Genomic DNA, 23,204 nt, shown 5'->3' on the forward strand with positions numbered 1-23,204 from the left:
GATCAGAGACTGCTTTGCTTTACTACAGTTCATTCAGTACAGAGATCCAAACGGACGTCACACAACAGATTACCAGGGTAGAGAGGGAGGAGGGGAGGCTATAGATCTTCTACCTCAGGAGAACATATGACCATGCATTGTCACCAAGATAAATCAATAAATGAGCCTTTCTAGGCCCAGAAAGATATATTAGCCTCCAGGGGAAACCGAATGAGCAAAGTAGTCCAGTGGAGGCTCACAGCTGGCCTAGGGAATCTTTTATCTACAAAATAGGGGGAAAACGTTAATTTTAAGGTTTTAATTTATTTTTTATTTTTAATTTTGACAATATTTGATTGGTATGTCATACAGTGTGCTAAAAGATAATTTAAACCGTGTGTATTTTTCTTTACTTATGACTTTTTGTCAAAACAGTGTACAAGGGCATTAAGAGGCCAGAGGTTACTGTGATTTTCAAGATCACCACGCAAAGCTGTAGCTAGCCTTAGCTAATATAGTGCTAATGCTAATCTATGCACTTCCAACTGTTTTATTAGCATGAAGCTAACAGTGTCGCACGTCCCCTTTTTGCCTCACTCAGGGGCAGAATCTCAAATAGCTCCATGCTCCCTACGTAGTGCACAATGTAGGTCTTAAATTTGCTACTCCTGCGGCCAAACAGCACGAAAAATGTCCAACAAAAATATTTTTGCGATTCAGAAATATGTTCACAATACCTGCGTGGTGTAAAAGCTACAGTGCTTAAACTTAAACAGTGCATTATATAGGGACAACAGAGTCAATTCGAGACACAGCCTGGATTCAGTGCTACTTAAACTAGATCTAGTCAAAGCAATTAAAAGGCAATTAAAAGTAACAGGCTTTACTTTTTCTATTACAGTTTTAGAGTAAACTATTGAGGAATGAATATACGAGAATAAATACATGAAATAAATTAAATTAAACTTAGTAATTACGCTCAGTAATCTTCGCCAAGAGCAGTATAACCCAATGGTTTTAATCATTTGGCACATTAATGATGAATTCAACTGTGCAGTGGCCACAGGTAGTTAAGTATATTGAGAAATTTACTGTTACAGTTTTAACAAGGCTTAGCTAAATGTCTTTCCAACTGTCTGACTAATAGAAAGATAACCAATGCTCTCATCGCCCCCATACTCATCCCTAGACTCTTAAAGGAGCTTTTCAATGGATGGTTCTTTAAGGTCTATTTTTGTAAACAAAGTTTAAGTATTAAGTTTAAAGAACCTCCACATTATGTAAAAGTTCTATACCAATTAAAGATTTTGCCCAGTACCATGTGCCAAAGCCAAGAACTGTAAAAAAAAGCCTTTATTTTTTATTTTATTTTTAATTTTGAATGCTTTAAGTATCATAACCAACATCTGTTTCATGATCATCATCGCCATCTTTGCCTCACCTGATTCTGGCTGCCAGGGGTCGAAGGCTGCAGACATGGGTGGGATGGTGAGGGGTAGGGCTCCACAGTTGGACTCCACAAGGACCCCCTGTATTGAAGCAGTGGATGGCACGCCCGGCCTTAGTGCAGCTTTCAGGGGGGCAATGCGGTTGAACTGCACCCGGGAAAGGCAGCCCATAAAGCCTGGGGTGTTATACCGCTCTATCAGCACCGGGTCTATCTGACCTGTTTCTGAAAGACAGAACGTAACAGATTGAATGAATATTTCTTCGATTTTCTTACTATTTAGGTCCAATTTGTGCTTTTGTCTCTGTTTACGATGATGAGTAAGGTTCCCTGGTGTGAGTAGAAGCCCTCAGAAAGCTCAGGAAGCTCATTGGTCTCGTTAATACAAACTATAAAATATCATCTGATATCGTGGTGGTATAATTGGAACATGCATGGTAATGCACATTATCATTATTGGCCAGTGCAAAACACAGTTATTTTCTTCAAAGGCAGGCGGGTGATGGTAAGGAGTGATAAGAGGAAGGAACAGGAGACCTTTCGGAAGGGCAAAGAGAGAGCAGTGAAATTAAACAGACTCAAGACCTTGTGAAAGGATCGCACACACTACATCCATACAGAATAGCCAGTGTGTGGGTTTTATGACCCTGTCCTTTACTACTTCCACTGCAGGTCTAGCTTCTGGCCGAGTCATATGAAAGCATGCCGTCCAGAAGATCTGACAAGATCTGACATCAAAGAAAGGTGTAATGATATATCAATATTACGATACTGTAGGGGTGGGCGATATGACAAACATGTTATATCACAACACTTAAAGGCATTTTTAAGATAAGGCCACACAGACAAAATGCACGAGTAGTGCCAGGGTTTAAAAACTGCAATCAAGGGCCTCTGGTGGTGCACCTGTCTATGGCCTGGCCCTGTCACTAAGAGATGCTCAGTTCAGTTCAGTTAAGAGTGATGCCATAGCCATCCGTAACTGGGGGAGTCTCTGGATGGGTAGGATGGCCCTCACTCTCCCCATTACTCCGTTGATGTGGCTGGCTTGCTTTATGTGACTCGGAGGAGACACATGCTAGCGCTCCCCAACGCAGTACTGGTGGAGTTGTGTGATAGAGGGGCTTAGAGCCACTGGGTGGAAATTGGAAATGACTGAAATATGGATGAAAACAGGCTTCAAAAGAAACTGCTGTCAAAAACTAGTATTATAATGATTTGTATTGAGAATGTGTTGCACTACACTCTTAATAATAAAGGTGCTACAAACGGTTCTTTGAGTGAACCCATAGAAGAACCACTTTGGGTTCCTTATAGAACCATGTCTGTAACAGAAATGTGTGAGTGAAACATCTGAAACACTCATTTTAAAGAGTTTTAATAATTATGGTATCTTTAAGTACATGTCTGACTCAAATCTGCCTAATTGTTCAATGAAATGGTTCTGTATAGCACTAAAGTGGGCCTAAGAACCCTTTTTCAGTGCTATGCAGTATCCTTTTCGTTTGGAGCGCACATTTACTTATATGCTCAGCTTAAAGCTCAGCATCTGTTTGTCACAATAACAGAATTAATTACAATAATGTTATAGTTATAATATATTATAGGTATAATATAGTTAATTACAGTTATATGATATATGTAATGTATTTCTGCCCCACAATACAAACACTTCTGACAGAGATTAGAAAAAGGCTTTTATTGTTTGGTCCTATTTTCATATCTAGCTCAACAGATATCTATCAAAATATATTAAAAAACACTCTAAAACTGTAAATGTAAACTTTTTTGTGCCTGTTTTGTTTTTAGAACACTACCAGGAAAATTGGGCCCCATGAAAAGATATTACACGGGGTCCCATAACCCTGGTTCCAGCTGATATCAGCATGTCTAATATTGTAAATAATGTTAATAGCACAAAGTCTATCTGCGTTCAACCCACAGCATCACATCAAGCTCTGTGTTAAAATAAATAATATTAATACATTTAAAAAAGCAATAAAAACAATATTATAATGAACCTCCTCCATTCAAACCCTGGCCAAGAGCCTCGACACTGAGCCGCAGTACAGAACTGTCACATAAGACAAAGCACAGTCACTGCAGTCACTGTTCCAGAGACAGAGCGAAGAACGGACTCAGTGTTACCTGTGTGACGGACGGGGTCTCTGAATGCAGCAGTGTTCTCTCCCAGTAACAGAGCCACTCTGAACCTACCACCAGTCGTGGTCAGTCAGTCTATCTGAACACCTCCCTCTTTCTGTCCTTCTGTCCTTTCCTATCTCTCCGTGCTTCTGCGGTCATCTGCTTTTCCTAGCACTGCTATTTTAGATCTGCTTTAGCCATCAGAACCATAGCTAGCTAGCACCACATCAAAGTCCTAAGCTTTCTGCTACCCTGGCTGATGCCTGTTGCCTCTACTGTACAGCTCTGAGAGCAGCTCAGGGAGCTTGGGTCTGTTTCTCCTCGACTGGCAGCTGTAAAACCTGGAAACCGGAGTTGGATCAGGACCTCTGTTCAGTCCTTTCAAGGATGATGTCAGGGCTCAGGGAGCTAGCTTGTTTACAGAGAGCGGCTTGTGGAAAACAAGGAGAGCGGATTGGAGGAGGAAGCTCTCTTAGATTATGTTCATTTCCCTCCAGGGATGAGCGGCAGAAGATTTCCTCGGCCCGGCATCAAGGATTCAGGGAGTTTCAACTCGAACTGAAAAGATTTCGTCAGATATTTCGGAAAAGAGATTTTCTTTGGGTCTGTATTCCTGAAGCTTCTCGAAGCGGCAGAGCTGAACCAGGATCAGATTCCTCTCTCTATGATATGACCTTGCTGACAGGAACAGATCCTAGATCAGCATTCTGAGAAGATTTGTAAATATAGGTCCTGATTAACTTTGCATTTTTCAATAATTTTCTTATAATAACAGAACTTTAAAATGATCCTAACATCATTTTCTGGCCAATTATAGCTGAGTTAATTAACCCACCCACTCAGCAGGACTGCCCCTATCACTAGCAAGTCAACCACTGCCTCTTTTTGAACTGCCACCAGTGCAGCATCACTACACTACACTACAAGTGTAGGATCCTTGAGGAACCTTTGGTGGTTCTTCAGTTTGAAACTGTGGAGGAACCTTCGAGGAATCCTTTTCTTCAAAAAAAAAAAACTCTTCCTGAAGGTTCCTTAAAATGCCTTAACAGTTTCCTCCACAGTTTCAAAAAGAAAACCCTCAAAACGTTCCTCATGGATCTTTATATATATATTTTATACAGCAATAGACAGCCAATGCCCTCAGAGAACAGCGCCGGATCCCCAGCTCTGATGCCTGTGCCGGCCAGCATCTTAATGGGAGTGATGAAGGGAGAGAGGGCCATCTGTCCACCCAGAGAGAGAATTGTGAGCCAACTGTGCTCTCTCAGGCTCTGGCTGCTGATGACGTAGTGATACTGGGACCATAGTGTCATCGTCTTAGTCTTAGGCAATGGTCAAAATGGTCAAAAGCAGATCCGCACAAAGAGCCCTTTGAGCTCCAAGTACGGCTCAACTTGACCCGCCATCTCTCAAAATCCATAGAAGACAAGTGTCCAGCCCCCCCCCCCCAATATATTAATGATTAATTTTCAAATTTGATCATATCTTCATTGCAGCTTTAATCATCATCATCACCATCATCATCATCATCATCATCGTCTTTATCTTTCTCTCTACAACACTCAGAGCTCCAGTCCTGTTCCTGTGGACCCCAGCCTTCACACACTTGTGGTTTCCCTACTTTAGCACACCTGACCCAACCCAAGGGCTGGATCAGTGCGCTCGAAAAAGCCCATAACTGTGTATAGTGTGGGCTCCACAGGACTGGGATTGGGAGCCGTGGTCTACACTGCAGAAAGGGCATGATCCTCAGGACAACAGGGATGTATGAACAGAGCGAGGACAAGAAGACACTGTCCTAAACAAAGAGTCGTTCTTAAAGAAATAAAAGGTCTACTCACCGAAGACTTTTCCGAGGAAAATGGTCTTGACCAGATTGAACTCTGTGTCAGAGGCCTCAGGGAGGGAATAGCTTATGGTGGGGTAATGATCTAACTGTAGAGACAAAAAGAAACATGGAAGAAATATTATAAGATTCTACTCTAGACCTCATAAGCTTTTGGAAACAATTAAATTAAGGTACATGTATTTGTCACTGTACTATGTACAGCTAAATGTGTCCTCTGCATTTAACCCATCTGTGGTAGTGAACACACACTCACACACACACTAGTGAACTAGGGGCAGTGAGTACACACACACCCAGAGTGGTGGGCAGCCAACTCCAGTGCCCAGGGAGCAGAGAGGGTAAAGGGCCTTGCTCAAGGGTCCAACAGTGCCAGTGTTGGGAGCATTGCATGCGGTAGGGGGAGAATATGTATGGGTCTGGGTTCCAAATTGGGGAGAAAATGGGAATACATATCAACTTTACAGGAGAAGGAAAAAACTCTTATTAATCGTATTTTTTTTTACGCCATGTAAATGACAGCTCCTTTTAAATGATGACAAAAAGTGAAAAATACAAGGTGCAATGTTTTCGAATGACAATGTGCTTTACAAAATATGAACATTTAAGGGCTCTGAGTGTGCTAATTCTAATGTGCTACCACCATGGCCCAAGGCAAGTGGCTTTGCCATCAGTGTACGGAGTCAGAGAGAGCACAATGGGCTGTGCTCTCTCTGGGTGGGTAGATGGCACTCTTTCCCTTCTAAAGGTAAAAAAAAGGTAAAGGTGCACGTATTTGTCACTGTACAGCGAAATGTGTCCTCCGCATTTAACCCATCTGGTAGTGAACACACACTCACACGCACACATGTGTTAGGGGCAGTGAGTACACACACACACACACACACACACACACACACACACACACACACACACACACACACACACACACACACACAGAGCGGTGGGCAGCCAACTCCAGCGCCCGGGGAGCAGAGAGGGTAAAGGGCCTTGCTCAAGGGCCCAACAGTGGCAGCTTGCCGAGCCCGGGAATCGAACCCACAACCCTGTTATCGATATCCCGGCGCTCTAACCGCTGAGCTACCACTGCCCCTGAGCTACCACTGCCCCACTTTTTGTTAAGTGATAGTGGAGCTGGGGACCTGACGCTTTGCTCAGAGTGTGTCTGCGGCCTGGCAATGGTGCATCGGCAGTGGTTTAAAAAGAGACGGTGGCCGACTTTGCATGTATTGGTGTTTATATCCTATCCTTACCCAGTAGTGCTAGTGCTAGGGGGAGCTACGAACAGGTATGTTAATTGACAGTACCAAAATCATTATATATATATATATATATATATATATATATATATATATATATATATATATTCTAAAGTGAAAATAGCTAAATCCCTGGCTTCAGACTGATGCATAATTCTGTATTAATAGAGAAGATTACAAAGAATAGTAGCCCAATATTGGTCATCCATCCAAAGCTAAGAATATTTAAGCAATTATCTGCCGATACCGACATGATTCCAACATCATCAGGCACCTCTACTGGGAAACTGGGTATCTTAGTAAGAGAAGCCATCAATTCTGGAACCTTATTACAGCAACACCAAAAGACCCACCTGTAACTGAATGAGCCTTTCGTGTCTGCTGATGTTGACACTGTGTGGCTGCCCATTAGCCATGTTGCGATTGTCCAGGCTGATGGTGAAGGGCTCCTTTAGGCCCCCCAGGCTGTAACGGATCTGCAGTGTACCTAAGAGGAACCACATCACAAGTCATTGACTTGTCAAAGGCCCAGGAAGTAGCTGGACTCCCACCCTTCAGTTAAACCCTCTACCTACGTAAAGAAATGCCTGAATGTCTCACCGTTATGACGCAACACCACTGCCAGATAATCCTGTGTCCTGGAGCTGATGTAGACCAGCACAGAGGGGGCGTGGGAGGTACTGAAGCTGAAGCTCAGCTCTTCCTGGGTCAGATTCCCCTCCACACTCAAAACACCCTGCGCCCTCACTGCAGTGGAGGAGCCACTGTCTGACATGAAGTCATACCGGACCATCGTGCCACTCTCAAAGTAGCCGCCCACATCTACAGTACAAAAAAGGAACACACAGCCGATTAGAGTGAGATGTAGCATCCACATACGCAGGAAGAGTACAGAAGCTGCAACAGCTCATCCCTCAAAGCATCCACATGGTGGCAGTAGTGGCTCTAGCTAGATCATGAGCCATGAGCATAGCATTAGAGAAGCCATAAGCATCCTACATATCACATGTTGACTCTACACAACAGAAACAGCGGTGCAGATGACAGGGTGGGTCAGTACCATCTGTGCAGAAGGGTCCATCGAAGGCCGTGAGGCTGCAGTCGCAGGAGTAGCCATTATATTTCTCCACACACTTCCCCCCGTTCTGACAGTGCATCCCGTAGCTGGAGCAGTGACCCGAGCAGCCGGGCTTTACCCCAGGGGTCACCTTCGCCCGCTCCTCCAAGTCAAGGGTCACGCCGTTCATCTTCAGGGAGCGGATGCATCCCAGAAATCCCCTCTGCCCTCCTGAGGCACCTGCGATGGGAAATCAATACCACTGCTTTGGATTCTGCAGGCACTAGATCCACGACTACTCCATAAATTAACACAAAAATGAAGTGCTTATGTATTGGGAGCAACTGCAGAGAGTCTGTTCTCTGGCAGGAAATCTTTATTTAATGGTGAAACGGTCTGAGGAGTCTCAGCTTGTGTCTGATATAGCTCTGCAAGATGCACTGCTTGGGAAGTCTGCTATATTTGAGGGTCTGGAAACATGCTGGCTATCAAGCTTAGTCACATAGGTCCACGCCACGCTGTTGTATAACACTTATATCGTAGCAGACATGGAAATTAGCATAATGCATTGTTCACTGATGGCAGTGCAACAACCTCTAATCTCCAAAATGTCAACTTTACAGGAGAAGGAAAAAAACATTTGTACTTTCAATGGAAGTCAATGTAAAAAGATTTTATCCCGGGTCATTTTGGAGCATTTCTATTGGTCCACCCGGCGTTAGATTCTGACACAACAAAAAGGACAACTGCCAGATTCAAATTATGTCAAAAAGTGGAAAACCTCAAAATTGGAGATAGCCTTACCATGCAACGTAACACATGTACACTATATAGCCAAAAGTTTGTGGACACCTGCTTATCCAATGCTTCTTCCAACATCAGTGAAATTAAAATAGGTGAGTTTGCCCCCCATCCGTTTCAGTAACTCTCTCTACTCTTCAGGGAAGCTTCTGACTAGATTTTGCTGGAAAATTGCTGTTAAAGGTTGATTGCATTCAACTACAACTACTGGACAGAGCTCCAGCACTCCAGAGAACGCAGTTCCGCTGCCCCACAGCCCAATGCTGGGAGGCTTCATACCCCTCTAGCTGATGCTTGGAGATCTTAGGCTCTTGTGCAGATCTTCCAGGGCATCCATTCTACTACTGACGCTTTTCTGTGGAGATATGAGCTATGTGTGGAATTCCCCTAAGTGCTAGACCCTCAAAAAGTACAGCACTGCAACCCCTACAATGAGCTGTGCAGGTGGTCAGACCAAACTAAAACTGCACGAAAACAGCTCTGCTTACATCAAATAAGGCACGGTATCAATGTGTGAGAGTGTAATGGGAGCTTGTGAAACCAGAGCTGCTCTGAGTCTCTACAAAATCTGTGGCAGTAGACAGTGTTTCTATCATAAGAGTGCCTATCATAACTATTTAGTGGGTATTAAACACACCAGCCCTTCACCATATTATTGAATATTGACCCGTGTTTAGCACTGTGTCATTATGTTTATCATCATCTAATCAATAAAGCAGTGCAACTTTGGGATGTATTTATTCCTCTTACCCACAAACAGCTGACTGTAGAGCTGCAGGCGAGTGTGGCCCTGAGGCGGGGCTGGCCGCACTTCCCTGTGCTGTTTGTCCAGCCGCAGCACAGCCTCCTTCACATTACGCTCTGCTTCCACCCTGTGCCACTGGTCATCGTTGAGAGGTGTCGGCGAGCGCACGGTCAGCTCCACCGGCCCGTTACCCACGTCGAACGAGAAGGACACCACGTAGCCAGCTGATGGGAGAGGATCGGATAAGAGTGGCTTGGCTAACTTCTAACCTAAATCTAAGATTTGAGAAGTCAAACTGCATCTGAACCCAAAAGCACCTTTAGTACAAAGATGGTTCTCAAATGGTAGAGCGAGCATTACACTGAATACACTCTCTAGCAGGTAAGATGACCTTAAAACTTAGATGCTTTTGGGACTTTTGGACTTTGGCCTTTAGAATAACTCTTAGATAGTTCCGATAGCACTGCTACACATTTCGGATCATTAACTACCCAATGATTACTGTCCTTGTCCGCTCTGTTTAAAACACCTACCTTGGGGCAGACAATTCCGGTCCAGTAGGGTCAGATTCCTGCTCAGTTCTGGGCTGATTTGACTCTGCGCTGGACTCCCTGCTACCTACCTGCTACTTCGACTCACTGAAGCATTTTATGAGCTCCACCTACTTTATTGGTCACTACGTATGTGTACTTGACTCCAACCCCCTCCCCATTCATCACTGGTCAGTTTCTGACCACAGGACTGCTACTGACCAGATATCATTTAGGTGGTCCACCATTCCCAGTACAGTAAGTGGCACTGAAATGGTAGTGTGAGCATCCCTGGTACAACCAGGCACAGCAGTGTTGCACAGGTTTCACACATGTCTGCTTGGCTGGTCCACCACTGTGTTCAGAAACTGACCATTAATGAATGCATAGAGGATGGCTAGCAAAGTATTCATCAAAGCATGGGCTACAGTCTCCAGTTGGAGACCAGCATGGTGAAACTACAAGATGGGAGTTTCTAATAAAGTGTCCACTCAACAAAAACTGACATACAAACTGCAATGACTGCAGACTTACTGACTATATGTAGTTTTTTGTTGATATTTGGCACGTCTGAAATAAATGGATGAGGTAAAGAGGTACTGCAGAAAGCACTTAAGTACTTATACTCACTTTAGGTCACAGTAAGATGATACAGCACATTAGAGCCATTAGTGTTTCTGAGACGCTCATGCACAGCTGAGATCACGTTTACAGGTGAACAAAGTCCTACTGCAGTAAACACTCACATTTCAGCTCCAGCCGAATGAAGTCGGTGTTGCCCAGGTTCTCCAGGAAGACGCCGTAGGAGGATGAGGTCTTGAAGTAGAAGGATATATCTGCACTGGACTCTCCTTGAAAGGTGGGGAAGTGGAGATATGATGCTGGCGTGTTGAAGGACGCAGCATTCCAGTAATTGCCTAATGAATAAACATAAGTACAGATTAGACTAATTATTTTTCTCAAGTTAGTCCTTTGTGATTCCTACCCACCAGCTAGGACCCCCTCCGTCACACAACACAATACAAACAGCTTCCTTTGAGACCCAGTTGCTTGCAGTTGCTGGTTCGGTTGCTTGTTAGCCCCATAGCTTGAAGGCAAAACTAAAGAAGGCAACTCTAGACAGCAAACATGGTTTCCCAGCATGCAACGGAAGTCAATTTGAGGTCTGAAAGAGGACTCTAACATTGGGCCAATGCTGAATTGTAGTCACATATCCATCAAAATCCAACACTGGGTTGGTGTCAAAATCCAACACTTGCTTGGCGTCAAAATCCAACACTGGGTTGGTGTCAAAATCCAACACTTGCTTGGTGTCAAAATCCAACACTGGGTTGGCGTCAAAATCCAACACTGGGTTGGCGTCAAAATCCAACACTGGGTTGGCGTCAAAATCCAACACTGGGTTGGCGTCAAAATCCAACACTGGGTTGGTGTCAAAATCCAACACTGGGTTGGCGTCAAAATCCAACACTGGGTTGGCGTCAAAATCCAACACTGGGTTGGTGTCAAAATCCAACACTGGGTTGGCGTCAAAATCCAACACTGGGTTGGCCTCAAAATCAACACTTGCTTGGCGTCAAAATCCAACACTGGGTTGGTGTCAAAATCCAACACTGGGTTGGCGTCAAAATCCAACACTGGGTTGGCATCAAAATCAACACTGGGTTGGCATCAAAATCCAACACTTGCTTGGCGTCAAAATCCAACACTGGGTTGGCATCAAAACCAACACTGGGTTGGCATCAAAATCAACACTGGGTTGGCGTCAAAATCCAACACTGGGTTGGCATCAAAATCCAACACTGGGTTGGCCTCAAAATCCAACACTGGGTTGGCGTCAAAATCCAACACTGGGTTGGTGTCAAAATCCAACACTGGCTTGGCGTCAAAATCCAACACTGGGTTGGCATCAAAACCAACACTGGGTTGGCATCAAAATCAACACTGGGTTGGCGTCAAAATCCAATACTTGCTTGGTGTCAAAATCCAACACTTGCTTGGCGTCAAAATCAACACTGGGTTGGTGTCAAAATCCAACACTGGGTTGGCATCAAAATCAACACTGGGTTGGCATCAAAATCCAACACTTGCTTGGCGTCAAAATCCAACACTGGGTTGGCATCAAAACCAACACTGGGTTGGCATCAAAATCAACACTGGTTGGCGTCAAAATCCAACACTGGGTTGGCGTCAAAATCCAACACTGGGTTGGCGTCAAAATCCAACACTGGGTTGGCGTCAAAATCCAACACTGGGTTGGCGTCAAAATCCAACACTGGGTTGGCCTCAAAATCCAACACTGGGTTGGTGTTAAAATCCAACACTGGGTTGGCCTCAAAATCCAACACTGGGTTGGCGTCAAAATCCAACACTGGGTTGGCCTCAAAATCCAACACTGGGTTGGCGTCAAAACCAACACTGGGTTGGCGTCAAAACCAACACTGGGTTGGCGTCAAAATCCAACACTGGGTTGGCCTCAAAATCCAACACTGGGATGACGTCAAAACCAACACTGGATCCAACACAGCAAAGTCTATTGGTGGCCAGCTGGGTTAGCGGATGCATTTGAGGTAGAGAAATAATAGGAAGCATGAGATATCCATCATCAAAAGGTTGTGCATCAGCAACACATTGTACGTTAACATGGGGAGGTCGGTGCTTCTCGTAAAGCAAATCACGTACGGTCTCCTTGGCAGCGGAGAGGACCTATGGTGAGCTTGGCCTCCGATCCTGAGCGCTGTGTGTCCCCAACAACCACTTGAGTGACGGGTAGATGGTCCTTATACATCAACACACCTGCGTCCTCCCTCCTATGGGAAAAATCAACACAAAATTCATTGAAATAAACATTTCTGACCACCAGGGGGCAACCTAGCATAAACAAATGTGTATCCAGGGTATCAGGGTTGTTTACCAACATTTAGGTTTAGAGTTAGATTTGACCAGAATCTGTTACATTCAACTTAAGGTTTCGTTGCATCTAATAGGTAAGTAGTTGAGTGCTGTTGAAAGGCAGGATGAGCATCTACAAGACATCAACAGCGGCTCCAAAGTAAATAATATAGTGTTACCAGTATTTTCACCAGATGAGCCTGAAATTTACTTTGATCCAAATGTCTAACTATGCCCAGTTTGGGAGCTGCACAGCCCTGCCAGCAGAGTAGCGCTGCCTGAGGCGGTACAGGGCTAAGTGCCTTGCCCAAGGGCACAACAGTCAGTTCTGGGATTTGAACCCATGACCTACTTACCCATCACCCTCGGTTTTATACTTGATTTCAGATAGGCCTATGCATACGGCATATGTACTATTCCTGCATAGCAACAGATTCAACATTTATGAGGATCGTGCTTTGGTACACTCAGAGGGTTCTTCGAGCAATGCAGATACACTGTAGAACGTAGAACCTTTACATTGACTTTTTTAAACCTTCAAAAGGCCTTTCACACACACACACATACACACACACACACACACACACGCTTTTACAGCAACTAACTTGGTTAGTTCTTCTATGTCATTGCTTATTTAGTAGCATTTTTTTTTTTTAAGAATGTAAGGCACGTATGCCTAACTGTTAACTTTTATTTTTATATACTGTCTGAAATTAAATTATATGTTTAATGTTATATAATTTACATATATATAATATTTAATATGCGGATGTAAAAAAAAAAAAGTGCCCTTGAGTCACAAGGCTAATGTAGAGTGACCATATTTTGGTTTTCAAAAAAGAGGACACTGAGGACCTACAGGTGTCTGTCAGGGTTAGGAAGTGTTATTGGGAGGATTCGTAGGTCTGCTTTGAAGGACTGCAGAAGTGTGTGTGTGAGAGAGAGAGTAGGGGGAGCTAAATATGTCTAAAATCATGCAGTTGTGATATTAACCATTAATACACAAACATTTACTCATTTACCAAAATGAATGAGTAGCCTGTATGGCCAAATCATCTCCTTTTATTTCAACTTTATTTATTTAATATTATTTATCATTTTAAATGGATTTTAAATTATGGAAAAAGTGGCAATGTGAAAAATATAGTTACGAATACATAAACAAAATGAAAAAGTTTAAAGAGTTTATTTACGTTTGTGTTCAGTTATTTTAGGCTTTGGCCAGTTTGACCAATGGCAGCATGCAGCTACAGCTGCCAATAGTTTGGACCAATAGTGACGGTGAGCGTGGACGTGAAATCAGTGAAAAATCTACGCAATTTACAAATCCCAGGAAAAAGAGGACGGCAGGCTGAATGACTGAATAAAAGCTAATAGCCAGCAGTCATTGTGAAATCTGCATGCCTAAATCATCACACAGAGAAAATTCAGACTGTAGACTCTTTCTGTTTCTTCTACCAGCCATTTTGGAACAAAAATCAACTGATTGGATATTTTCCTAGTGTAAATTTGCCGCAAAGGGAGTTACAGAGGCTTTAACGTCACTGTTAGATTGTACAAAGGCCTTACCACTGTCTTTGGTCAGCATCACAGTTGCAGTAGTAGTTAGGGTCAGTGCAGTTGCGCTCAATGCCACAGGCACATTTCTGAATTCCTGGTCCCGAGCCGCCCCAGTAGAAGTGCTTCTCGTTCCCCCGGCCGACCCACCAGGTGTACGGCGAGCCATCTAACACAAATAAATAAAACAGTCATTCAGTAAGCTAAGATCTGGACTGGTCCTGTCTTTAAAGAGCATTTCGTTCATATGTACAGCTGCAAAGATGCATTAACGGTCCAATCCCTCTATACTGTACGGAGGTTTCAGGCCCCTCTCAGCAAATAGAGTTTCCACTGTTGAAACTCCAAGTCTCATTAGAACAGAAGCAGTAAACATACATACAGTAAACATACAGTAACAAGAGCTTCTCATTCTAAAAAAAAAGTAGTGAGATCTTTGTTGGTGAGCTAGTCTGAAGAACAGAGCTCGGTTCCTCCAGGTTTCTCCTGGATGCCCCAGTCCAGTCCAGCCAGCACAGCGTGGAGGATGTGTTCAACTCCATCAGCAGCAGCAGCAGCTCACCTGATTTACCATCATTAAGCCCTGATTTACCACCAAACCAGGTGTTGATCTGAGGAGAACTCTAAATAATACTAGACTCCATGAGGAGAACTTTGGAGATGTTCTAATGATGAACACAGTGATGGAGAACCACCACCACCACTTTCTGTATGAATGCTATTCATATGTATTATAATATCAGTGTTTTACTGTTTTTACTTTTACACAGTACTGCATGTTCACCTAGTCCTCCTGGGTTATCCCTCCCACCCATTCCTGCTGCAGTTAGAAGGAGTGTTTTGGCCTGGACAGCTTTATGAATGAAAAAATGGTCGTGTAAAAATGAAATGGAATATTTCAGTACATAAAATGAGAAAATGTTAAAATATGAGTCTGAGAATATTAGCAAGATGTAAACTGAGGGGAACTCTCTGTATTCATTAAGAGGCTCCAAATCCAAACTGTAATACTGTGCAACTGGGATAATCATTGATTCACCTTGGATGCTGAGAAATAAGGTTTGTGAGGTAGTTAAGCTCAGCCTAAGGAATTTCCTATGTATGGAAGATCAGCTAGCAAGATCCACATAATTCCCTGATTCTGCCTCGGCATTAGGCTGTATGTAAGTGTAATAGCATCACGGCTTCATCTAGAGTGGGAATAACTAGATTGAGTCCATTAAGAAGTTCCTATAAAGAGGCTTTCTGACTTTGATAGATTAGCTGTTTCAGTAAGGAAATCTAGTTAATATCGATGTGGAAGGAAAATTAGCTCATACCTAATTCAGAGGCAGATTGCAAACCTAGACAGATAAATGAACCTCAATTAATAGGTTTTAATGACCAAAAAGAATATATATATATATATATATATATATATATATATATATATATATATATATATATAACATATTTTTAAATATATGTGATAAAAAACACCCCAAACAAAACAATTAGTCGCCTTGCATGTTTAAAGTGGTAGTAACTTCAGGCTCATGCAGATGGCGCAGAATGAAGATGCTCGGGCTATAAGTCCCTGCAGAGTGTGTGGATTGAGAAGAGGTGGTACAGTATCTGGTTGGATGTGTGGAAAGTGGGTCGAAAAACAGATACAGTCAATGATTGGCTAAAAGGAGTGATTGCATTTGGGCGTGGCCAAAAGCCACAGTGTGAAGGAAGTAGCTGAGTCTGCAGGTGTATGAAAGCTTACGGTCATATGGGTCTACCAGCAGTGGCAGAAATCCCAGCCTCTACTCAGAATTGTAGCTGAAAGATTAAATTGATGGACAGGGACATTTACTTACTTTGTTTACTACATATATGCACATATACAGATTGTCCTACCAATCAAAATGTATGCCAGTTCCATATATTATGTATAGAGGCAGTGGTGACTCTGTGTTTAAAGCTCTTATTGATAACAGGATTGCGGGTTCGATACCCAGGCTCAGCAAGCTGCCACTGTTGGGCCCTTGAGCGAGGCCCTTCACCCTCTTTGCTCCCCAGGTGCAGCTGCAATGGCTGCCCATCACTCACTGTGTGTGTGTGTGTGTGTGTGTGTGTGTTCACTGCATGGATGGGTTAAAGGCGGAGGCCAGATTTCATCTGTGTCCGACACTAATGGTGAATATGGTTGTGTTGTCAATATATTGTTGTTGTGGTTGTATTATCAGTATATGATGCTTACATATCTATATACTTCATGTCCAAATGTTTGTGGACACCCCTTCTAATGAATGCATTCAGCTACTTCAGCACTGCTTCAGCACTCGTTGCGACAAAGAGGGATACAGAGCAGGAAAGGGGGAGGGGGTGGAGAGACTTTCTGCCATACACACACACACACACACACACATGCTTCAGTACCTGGTGAGTTGAGTAGGCGTGACATACGGCATGCGTAGGCCACATACTGCTCGCAGTGCTCTGCGCTGCTGGTGATTGCGTTTACCTACACAACACAACAACACACACTCTGCTCAAAAGGTGAAAAGGTCAGATAATAAAACAGCCAGTGTTTCCTTTTAACCCTTTCTTTCTTTTAGAAGTCTCAGTCGCAACAGAAACGGGTCAGAGCCACACTTAGAGAAAATCTGTGCTGATTCTGAACGTTCAGTAATGGAAATTTAGTATGATTTGTATTAAAAAACATATTAATATTTTTTTTATTAGTTTTGTTTACATTTGTATTTATAAAATGTCCCATTGCCTGAGCTTCTGAAATGCCTTCTTATTACCTCTTTCCTAATTCTTACTGTTACATTTATTTTTTCAATTATTCATTATTAATCAATTAACTTTAGAATTGTTTAATATATTTTCTTCACATAAATAAATATATATATGACATTATTTACTCTAATATCTACATTATTTTTGCAATATATAAATTTAAGCCACTAAATGATTAATCAGAAAACCAACGACACATAATTTGACCGACCTGTATTGTCCATTTTCTGTTCTGCATTCTAAATGTATAAAATCCACTACAAAATAGTCTGTTTATCATAAGAATGAGGAGAAAAGTGCATGATTGCACAGCTTAAATGCTTTCTTTCTGCTAAACTGTGGCTACGTAGTTGCTATGGTATTCCAGGTTGTTACTATGGTGTTGCTAGGTGGTTGCTATGGTATCCCAGGTAATTGTTATGATGTTGCAAAGTGCTTGCTAGATGAGTGCTACCCTGTTACAAGGTAATTGCAATGGTATTTTTTAGGCGGTTGCTATGGTGTTGTTTAGTGGTACCCATGTGGTTAGTTGGTTGTTCTTCATTTTATCATTAGTACTTAAGAGTGCCAAAACATTAGCACCTCAATCATTCCTATGAGGTGCCAATGGGGTCTATTCACACAATCAGACTGAACAGTCTGGAGTTTTGCATTAAAATCTGCCAGGAAAATAGGAATAAAGATGGCATGAGCCGCAGTGTGTGTGTGTGTCTGTGTGTGTGTGTCAGTATGGATCAGGAGAGAAAAGCACCTGGTCAGTAGACACACTGTAGTTCAGCCTCAGCACGGTTCCCTGAGCTGGATCAGGGCCTGCGCTTACTGCAGTCTGAGCAGGCAGGTCGTTTGCCAGCCTCGTCCACACTTTGTCCTCTGAAACGTGACCATACGTATCCTTTATCCCCATTAAATATTACAACACTGTATACGTTCTTGTTCTGTGTCATAGCAACCCTGTCCCTCACCTGTCATGTTGCAGCTGACTTTAAAGGGCTCAAGGGGTCCGCTCCCATCCGGATCGATCCAGTACGAGTCGGAAGTTCTGCCCAGGTGCTTGTACTCCTCACAAGACTGCTCATAGACAGCTGCAGGAAAACAGCCGTAAGCACATCAGAAAACACACACGCTAACACACACAGCAGTTTATTCATGTACACACTCAGCACATTTGAGAAGAATAAGAATAAGAGAGAGAGAGAGAGAGAGAGAGAGAGAGAGAGAGAGAGAGAGAGAGAGAATGGACGCACTATACACCTGAGAGTAATCAAGCTATAGTACATGTGTTATTACAACAGGATTTCTCAGATCCCAGCTGCGTGAATGGAATATGTAATACAGGGCGTATGCAGCACATGCGTCTATCAGTATACACAGTTTACTGTATCGCTCAGCATATCACTGTAATTAAACAGCATACATGTGTGGCAGGTTGCTCCAGTGTATCCAGTTCCATCACAGGTGCATTTGAACGTGTCGCCAGTCTGAGAACATCTGCCTCCGTGCTCGCAGTGGTTAGGGACACACCTGAAGGGGAAAAGGAGTCGATTTCTGAATACACATACATGCATACATATGATAGCTTCCATTTTCACCGTGTTTGAAAAGGCCAGCTTTTGCTTCCTGGTGAAAGGACCAATAGAAATGGTAATCTTGCTACATGAATCCAAAGGCGAGAGCACACTGACCAGACACACGTACACATGTGCTGGTCTTATGACTAGTGAATGTTGAATGTAAAAGGTTGCACTTTTAAAAAAAGGCTGTGTAATGTAATACGGTAAAATACTGGCAGCTGTGGTTGCCAGAATTTCATTGAAAAAAATATATAGTGGCAATGTATTAGACATTATACTATGCTGTGAAAAAAATGCAAAACCTCTTATCTGCCAAAAAACTGACCATGAAATCCTGTGGTAATGCAAAAGTGACCATTGCAACACCCAACCAACACATTCACACTCAGCAGTACAGAAAATGAAAACTTGCTCTTGCAGCCTTCAGCACTGAGGCCAGGCAGTCAACGAGGTGACCTTGAGAAGAAATATTCAGGGCCTCGGTTACACCAATGAGTATTTACGGCCTGTGGAAGGCTGTTCGGACCCAAACTGACACTGAAACAAACAAGACGTCAGACGCCCAAACATGCACGGTCCTACAGAACACGCATCACATGGATGTGTAATTGCTAACAGTTCATTTCACATGTATTTGAGGGGCTTAGTGAGGTCTCAGACATTGACCCAACAACCTGAGGGAACCTCCTTCGTCCTTCACTCTGCGCTACATAACATACAGTAAAATCCTCACTATATTATCATTCACTGAGGTGGAGCTAGCAACGCAGCAGAACTGTCAACCTCTAGGGGGCGCACTAGCCGGGTTGGGAACAGCAAAAGTGCAATTTATCAGCATGAACTGGATTTTACTGGACGAAGCACTTTGCTGGAAACTTTTGTGTATGTATGTGACATTGTTTGTAGATGGGGAAAAAAGTGGAGCCTCAAATAGCTTTTACTTATTTTTTTTTTCCCAGCCTGGTTTCACTACAGGAACTGTAATTTCCGCAATACTGTAGGTGTGCTACTCAGCAGAGGCTGTCTAGTGTTAGATCAATGGGCTGTTCTCACTTGTTCCTGAGTGTGGAAGCAGTCAGTGCGATCAAACAGCACCGGGTCATGTGAAGGTAGGACTTTGAAGATGAACTTCTACCGAGCTGAATCAGTGCCAGCAGTGCCTGCCGAGTCACGGATAGTTCTGCTCCGCTGCTGCGGAAGCACTTATAGAAGATGAGGTATTAGCAAGCAATCAGTCACAAATTGAAATTGCAGAACACCTATGCCCACCACTTACCGCTGCCCTGTCACCAAAAGAATACGATCACAGCAGATAAGAGACAGGAATACAGTGCCTCTCAATGCAACAAATTGGCCCTGTCTTGTTCAGAGGCAATGTGTGGGCACGTAATGTGAGATCTGGTTAAGGCAACAATGAATGGTGCCTTGTCATTGTCTCAGAGGGACTAGCTTAGCTTGTTTGCTGTGTGTGAAGATGTGTGCATGCAGAAATCCCTGGCACCACTGCAATAACTCACAGTACACCTCCGTATTTACACTAAATGTCCAAATATTTATGGACACCCCTTCTAATAAATGCATTCTGCTACTGATATACAAATGCACACGCACATAGCTTGTCTAGTCTAGCAGTCTAGTAGGTATAACCCCATAGCATTGGAAATAACAGCAGTGGAAATAACTGGGATTTCTGGAATGATGGATGGTGCTCCATCCAATACTTATGGCATGAGCTAGGGAGTTTGGGATAAGGTGGGGTGCTGATCATCCTCACAGCAATGCTCCTCCAAAATCTACCAGAAAGCCTTCATCCCTGGACAATAGAGACAGTTACTCCGACAAAAGCCATGAAAGAGGCCCAAGTGTCCCAATACTTTTGTCCATATACTTGCACTCAAGTATAGGATTTGTGTTGACTGTGCGAACATGTATTTATATGTATTAGCAGTACCTGTCGATGACGGCACACATGTCCAAGCTGACGTTCTCGAAACCTCCCAGCTTGCCCTGCTCCACGGCGTGCAGGTCTACCAGCTCTCCGTCCACATGGATGAGCTGCATGCAGCCTTGAAATGAGCGCTGTGATGGGGAAAGGTCTGTCCGAGGGAAATAGCCTAAAAATAACAAGGAGCAAATTGAAACGGACACCATTTAAAGAACCTCAAAATAATTAGATAGGATAAGAGATACGATCTTTCTGACAGTGATCATATGATTATGACGAGCGGTAAACAGTCAAATTGAACCTGAAAGAAAAAACAATAAGCAGCCCAGTGTGACCTAATAGCCAATTACCAAATCCACTCATTAATACTCTCCCCCTATGTAATGCTCCCAACACTGGGAGGGTGATGTCTGACACATGCCTGCTCCAACTGCTGCCAATGCAGTGTCATCGGGCAACCAACGCGCTCAGAGGAAAGTGCCGGGGGAAGGTGTCAGTCTGCATCACACTGGAGTGATGCGGGAAGATAAAGCGCCACCTACCCACATGGAGAGAGCAAGGCCAGTTGTGCTCTCTCAGGCTCCGGCTGCTGATGGCCGGCAGTATGACCCAGGATTCCAACCAGCGATCCAGTGGCGATGATCATTTTTTAATTACGTAAGTTATTTATTTAATTATTATTTATTAGGTTTCTGCTCTTTTGCCTTCATATATTATACATATAATATTATATATTATATATAATATTGAAATGGATGTATATCTTGTTTTATATTCTATTAATTCCTCTTTTTCATTTTTAGTCTGTATTTTATTGTGGTGACTCGGCTACATTATAAATGAGGGTCATACTTGCAGTTCTTATGACTCTTACATTCAGGTCAGTTTACCTCCAAAATAGTATTCTCCAACTGTGCGGATCTGGATGGGCAGAGTGGCTCTCACAGAAGAAGTCTCATCACCGTTGATGGTCAGCATGGCAAAGCTCTCCAGGGCGAGGAAATGAACACTGTGCCACTGGCCATCATTAAGGCCAGAACCTGGGACGAAAAAACAGGTCATATGAATAAACATATGAATAATATTTCAATAATAAAATATTATTTAATTACAAATAGCAGCGTGATTTGAACGTGAAGCTTCTAAACCAATCCGATCGTGAGGTTGGACTAGCTGTTGTATACAGCTTAAATAACACAATATTCAATGATTATGCACAAGTTGTGAAGTGCCTAGGTGATTCTTAAGTACAGATATAGTGTTCCCAACATTACTGAACGCTTATAGAAATGATTCCAAGCAAAAGAGATCATCAAAAGAAGTGCTATGGTCGTTCCTTCAACACGCTATCATGAAAACTAATGGAAATTAAATCATTAAACCATTTTTAAACCATGAGAAGACACTAGCTGCCCTTTCTGTTGTATTTCCATCCACTATAAAGTTATTTTCCCAGAGATACACTCCTAAAACTAAAGGTGCTGCCTGTGGTTCTTTGAGCGATGCCATAGAAGAAAAGAGCCATTTTTGTGAAAGAGTGAATTTTGTGAGAGAATGTGAAGAACCTGTCAGTTACACAGATTTATACACTACATGGACAAAAGTATTGGGACACCTGCTCATTCATTGTGCATATCAATTGGACAAGCTGTCTATGTGTATAAAAAAAAAAAAAAAACTCAAAAAAAAAAAACTCATTTCTTTTGGAACCAAAATTGTTCTTCTACGGCAGCACTTAAAGATCCCTTTGCAGCAGCTCGTACAGCAGAGTGTAGTGGGTTCTAGGGTTCATGGAGGTGCGTGTTGTTACCTGAGGAGATATCCACGCGTGTGTTCTTGCCCTGTGAAATGTAGATGTGCACCACCACTTTCCCCTCAACCAGACTGAGCTCCACGCCTCCAGGCATGAGCGGGGTGAAGAGCAGCAGGCCGCTTGGGCTCCATGTACGGAATTGCAGGCTGACTGACACCGTGTCCGCATCGCTCTGGCCCGGCAGCTGCAGAGTGCTGGTGGAGTTAAAAAAGGCCGGGTAGGTCCGAGAAGCTGTGCAGGTGAAGGTCAGATTACGCTGGAAAAGGAGACACACAGGGAAAAAATGATGACCGCCGTGATTACTCTATTACTAAGTCTGCTTGAAAGCAAGCTTTTCAACTAAATTAATAGATAGTTTTTATGATAATAATGCATGTTTTCCTCTTTTGAGCTACAATCATAACTACATAATGTTTGTCTCGCTGTTTTAGAGGTGGAAGGTGGTCTAGGTGTGATTTTGGAGGCAACATGTAGTTTTAGGGACACCAAATTGAACTATGAGCATCTGTTGTCTCCAAAAAGACCAGACCTCAGCTTGCTGCCTCGTTGAGTTTAAAGTTCTCCTAGAACAGGGATTAATAGTACTGGTCCTGGTGATCTACCACCCTGCAGTGTTTAGCTCCAACCCTAGTTTAACACACCTGATCCAGGCAATGAAGGCCTTCAGGGCCTTCAGAATATTAGAACCAGGTTTGTTGGATCTGAATGGTCCAGGACATTAGGTTTCTAGGACCAGGACTGGACACGGTTGATGTAGAAGAACTTAGTGCAAAGCTACATTAGTCCTACATTGTTTTGTGTTGAATTTGACACATATAAGCTGTTTTTTGTAGCATCACAAAATC

At 43.1% G+C, this 23,204-nt stretch overlaps 1 protein-coding gene across 1 annotated transcript in view; it reads right to left on the reverse strand.

Moving 5' to 3' along the window:
* cntnap2b (contactin associated protein 2b) overlaps positions 1-23,204 on the reverse strand; it is a 66,537-nt gene that overhangs the window by 4,170 nt on the left and 39,163 nt on the right. Inside the window, exons 8-23 of the mRNA XM_072668440.1 lie at positions 22,357-22,615; positions 21,437-21,586; positions 20,553-20,715; positions 18,445-18,551; positions 17,993-18,112; positions 17,782-17,900; positions 16,665-16,749; positions 14,271-14,427; positions 12,492-12,619; positions 10,556-10,726; positions 9,285-9,503; positions 7,737-7,973; positions 7,277-7,498; positions 7,030-7,163; positions 5,413-5,506; positions 1,421-1,651 (exon numbers count right to left, since the gene is read on the reverse strand). Coding sequence (XP_072524541.1) covers positions 1,421-1,651; positions 5,413-5,506; positions 7,030-7,163; positions 7,277-7,498; positions 7,737-7,973; positions 9,285-9,503; positions 10,556-10,726; positions 12,492-12,619; positions 14,271-14,427; positions 16,665-16,749; positions 17,782-17,900; positions 17,993-18,112; positions 18,445-18,551; positions 20,553-20,715; positions 21,437-21,586; positions 22,357-22,615 — 2,596 coding nt within the window. The remainder of the gene's footprint in view (positions 1-1,420; positions 1,652-5,412; positions 5,507-7,029; positions 7,164-7,276; positions 7,499-7,736; positions 7,974-9,284; positions 9,504-10,555; positions 10,727-12,491; positions 12,620-14,270; positions 14,428-16,664; positions 16,750-17,781; positions 17,901-17,992; positions 18,113-18,444; positions 18,552-20,552; positions 20,716-21,436; positions 21,587-22,356; positions 22,616-23,204) is intronic.

The sequence above is a fragment of the Salminus brasiliensis genome, chromosome 23 (assembly GCF_030463535.1).
Source record: "Salminus brasiliensis chromosome 23, fSalBra1.hap2, whole genome shotgun sequence".
In the NCBI taxonomy this organism is placed as follows: Eukaryota; Metazoa; Chordata; class Actinopteri; order Characiformes; family Bryconidae; genus Salminus; species Salminus brasiliensis.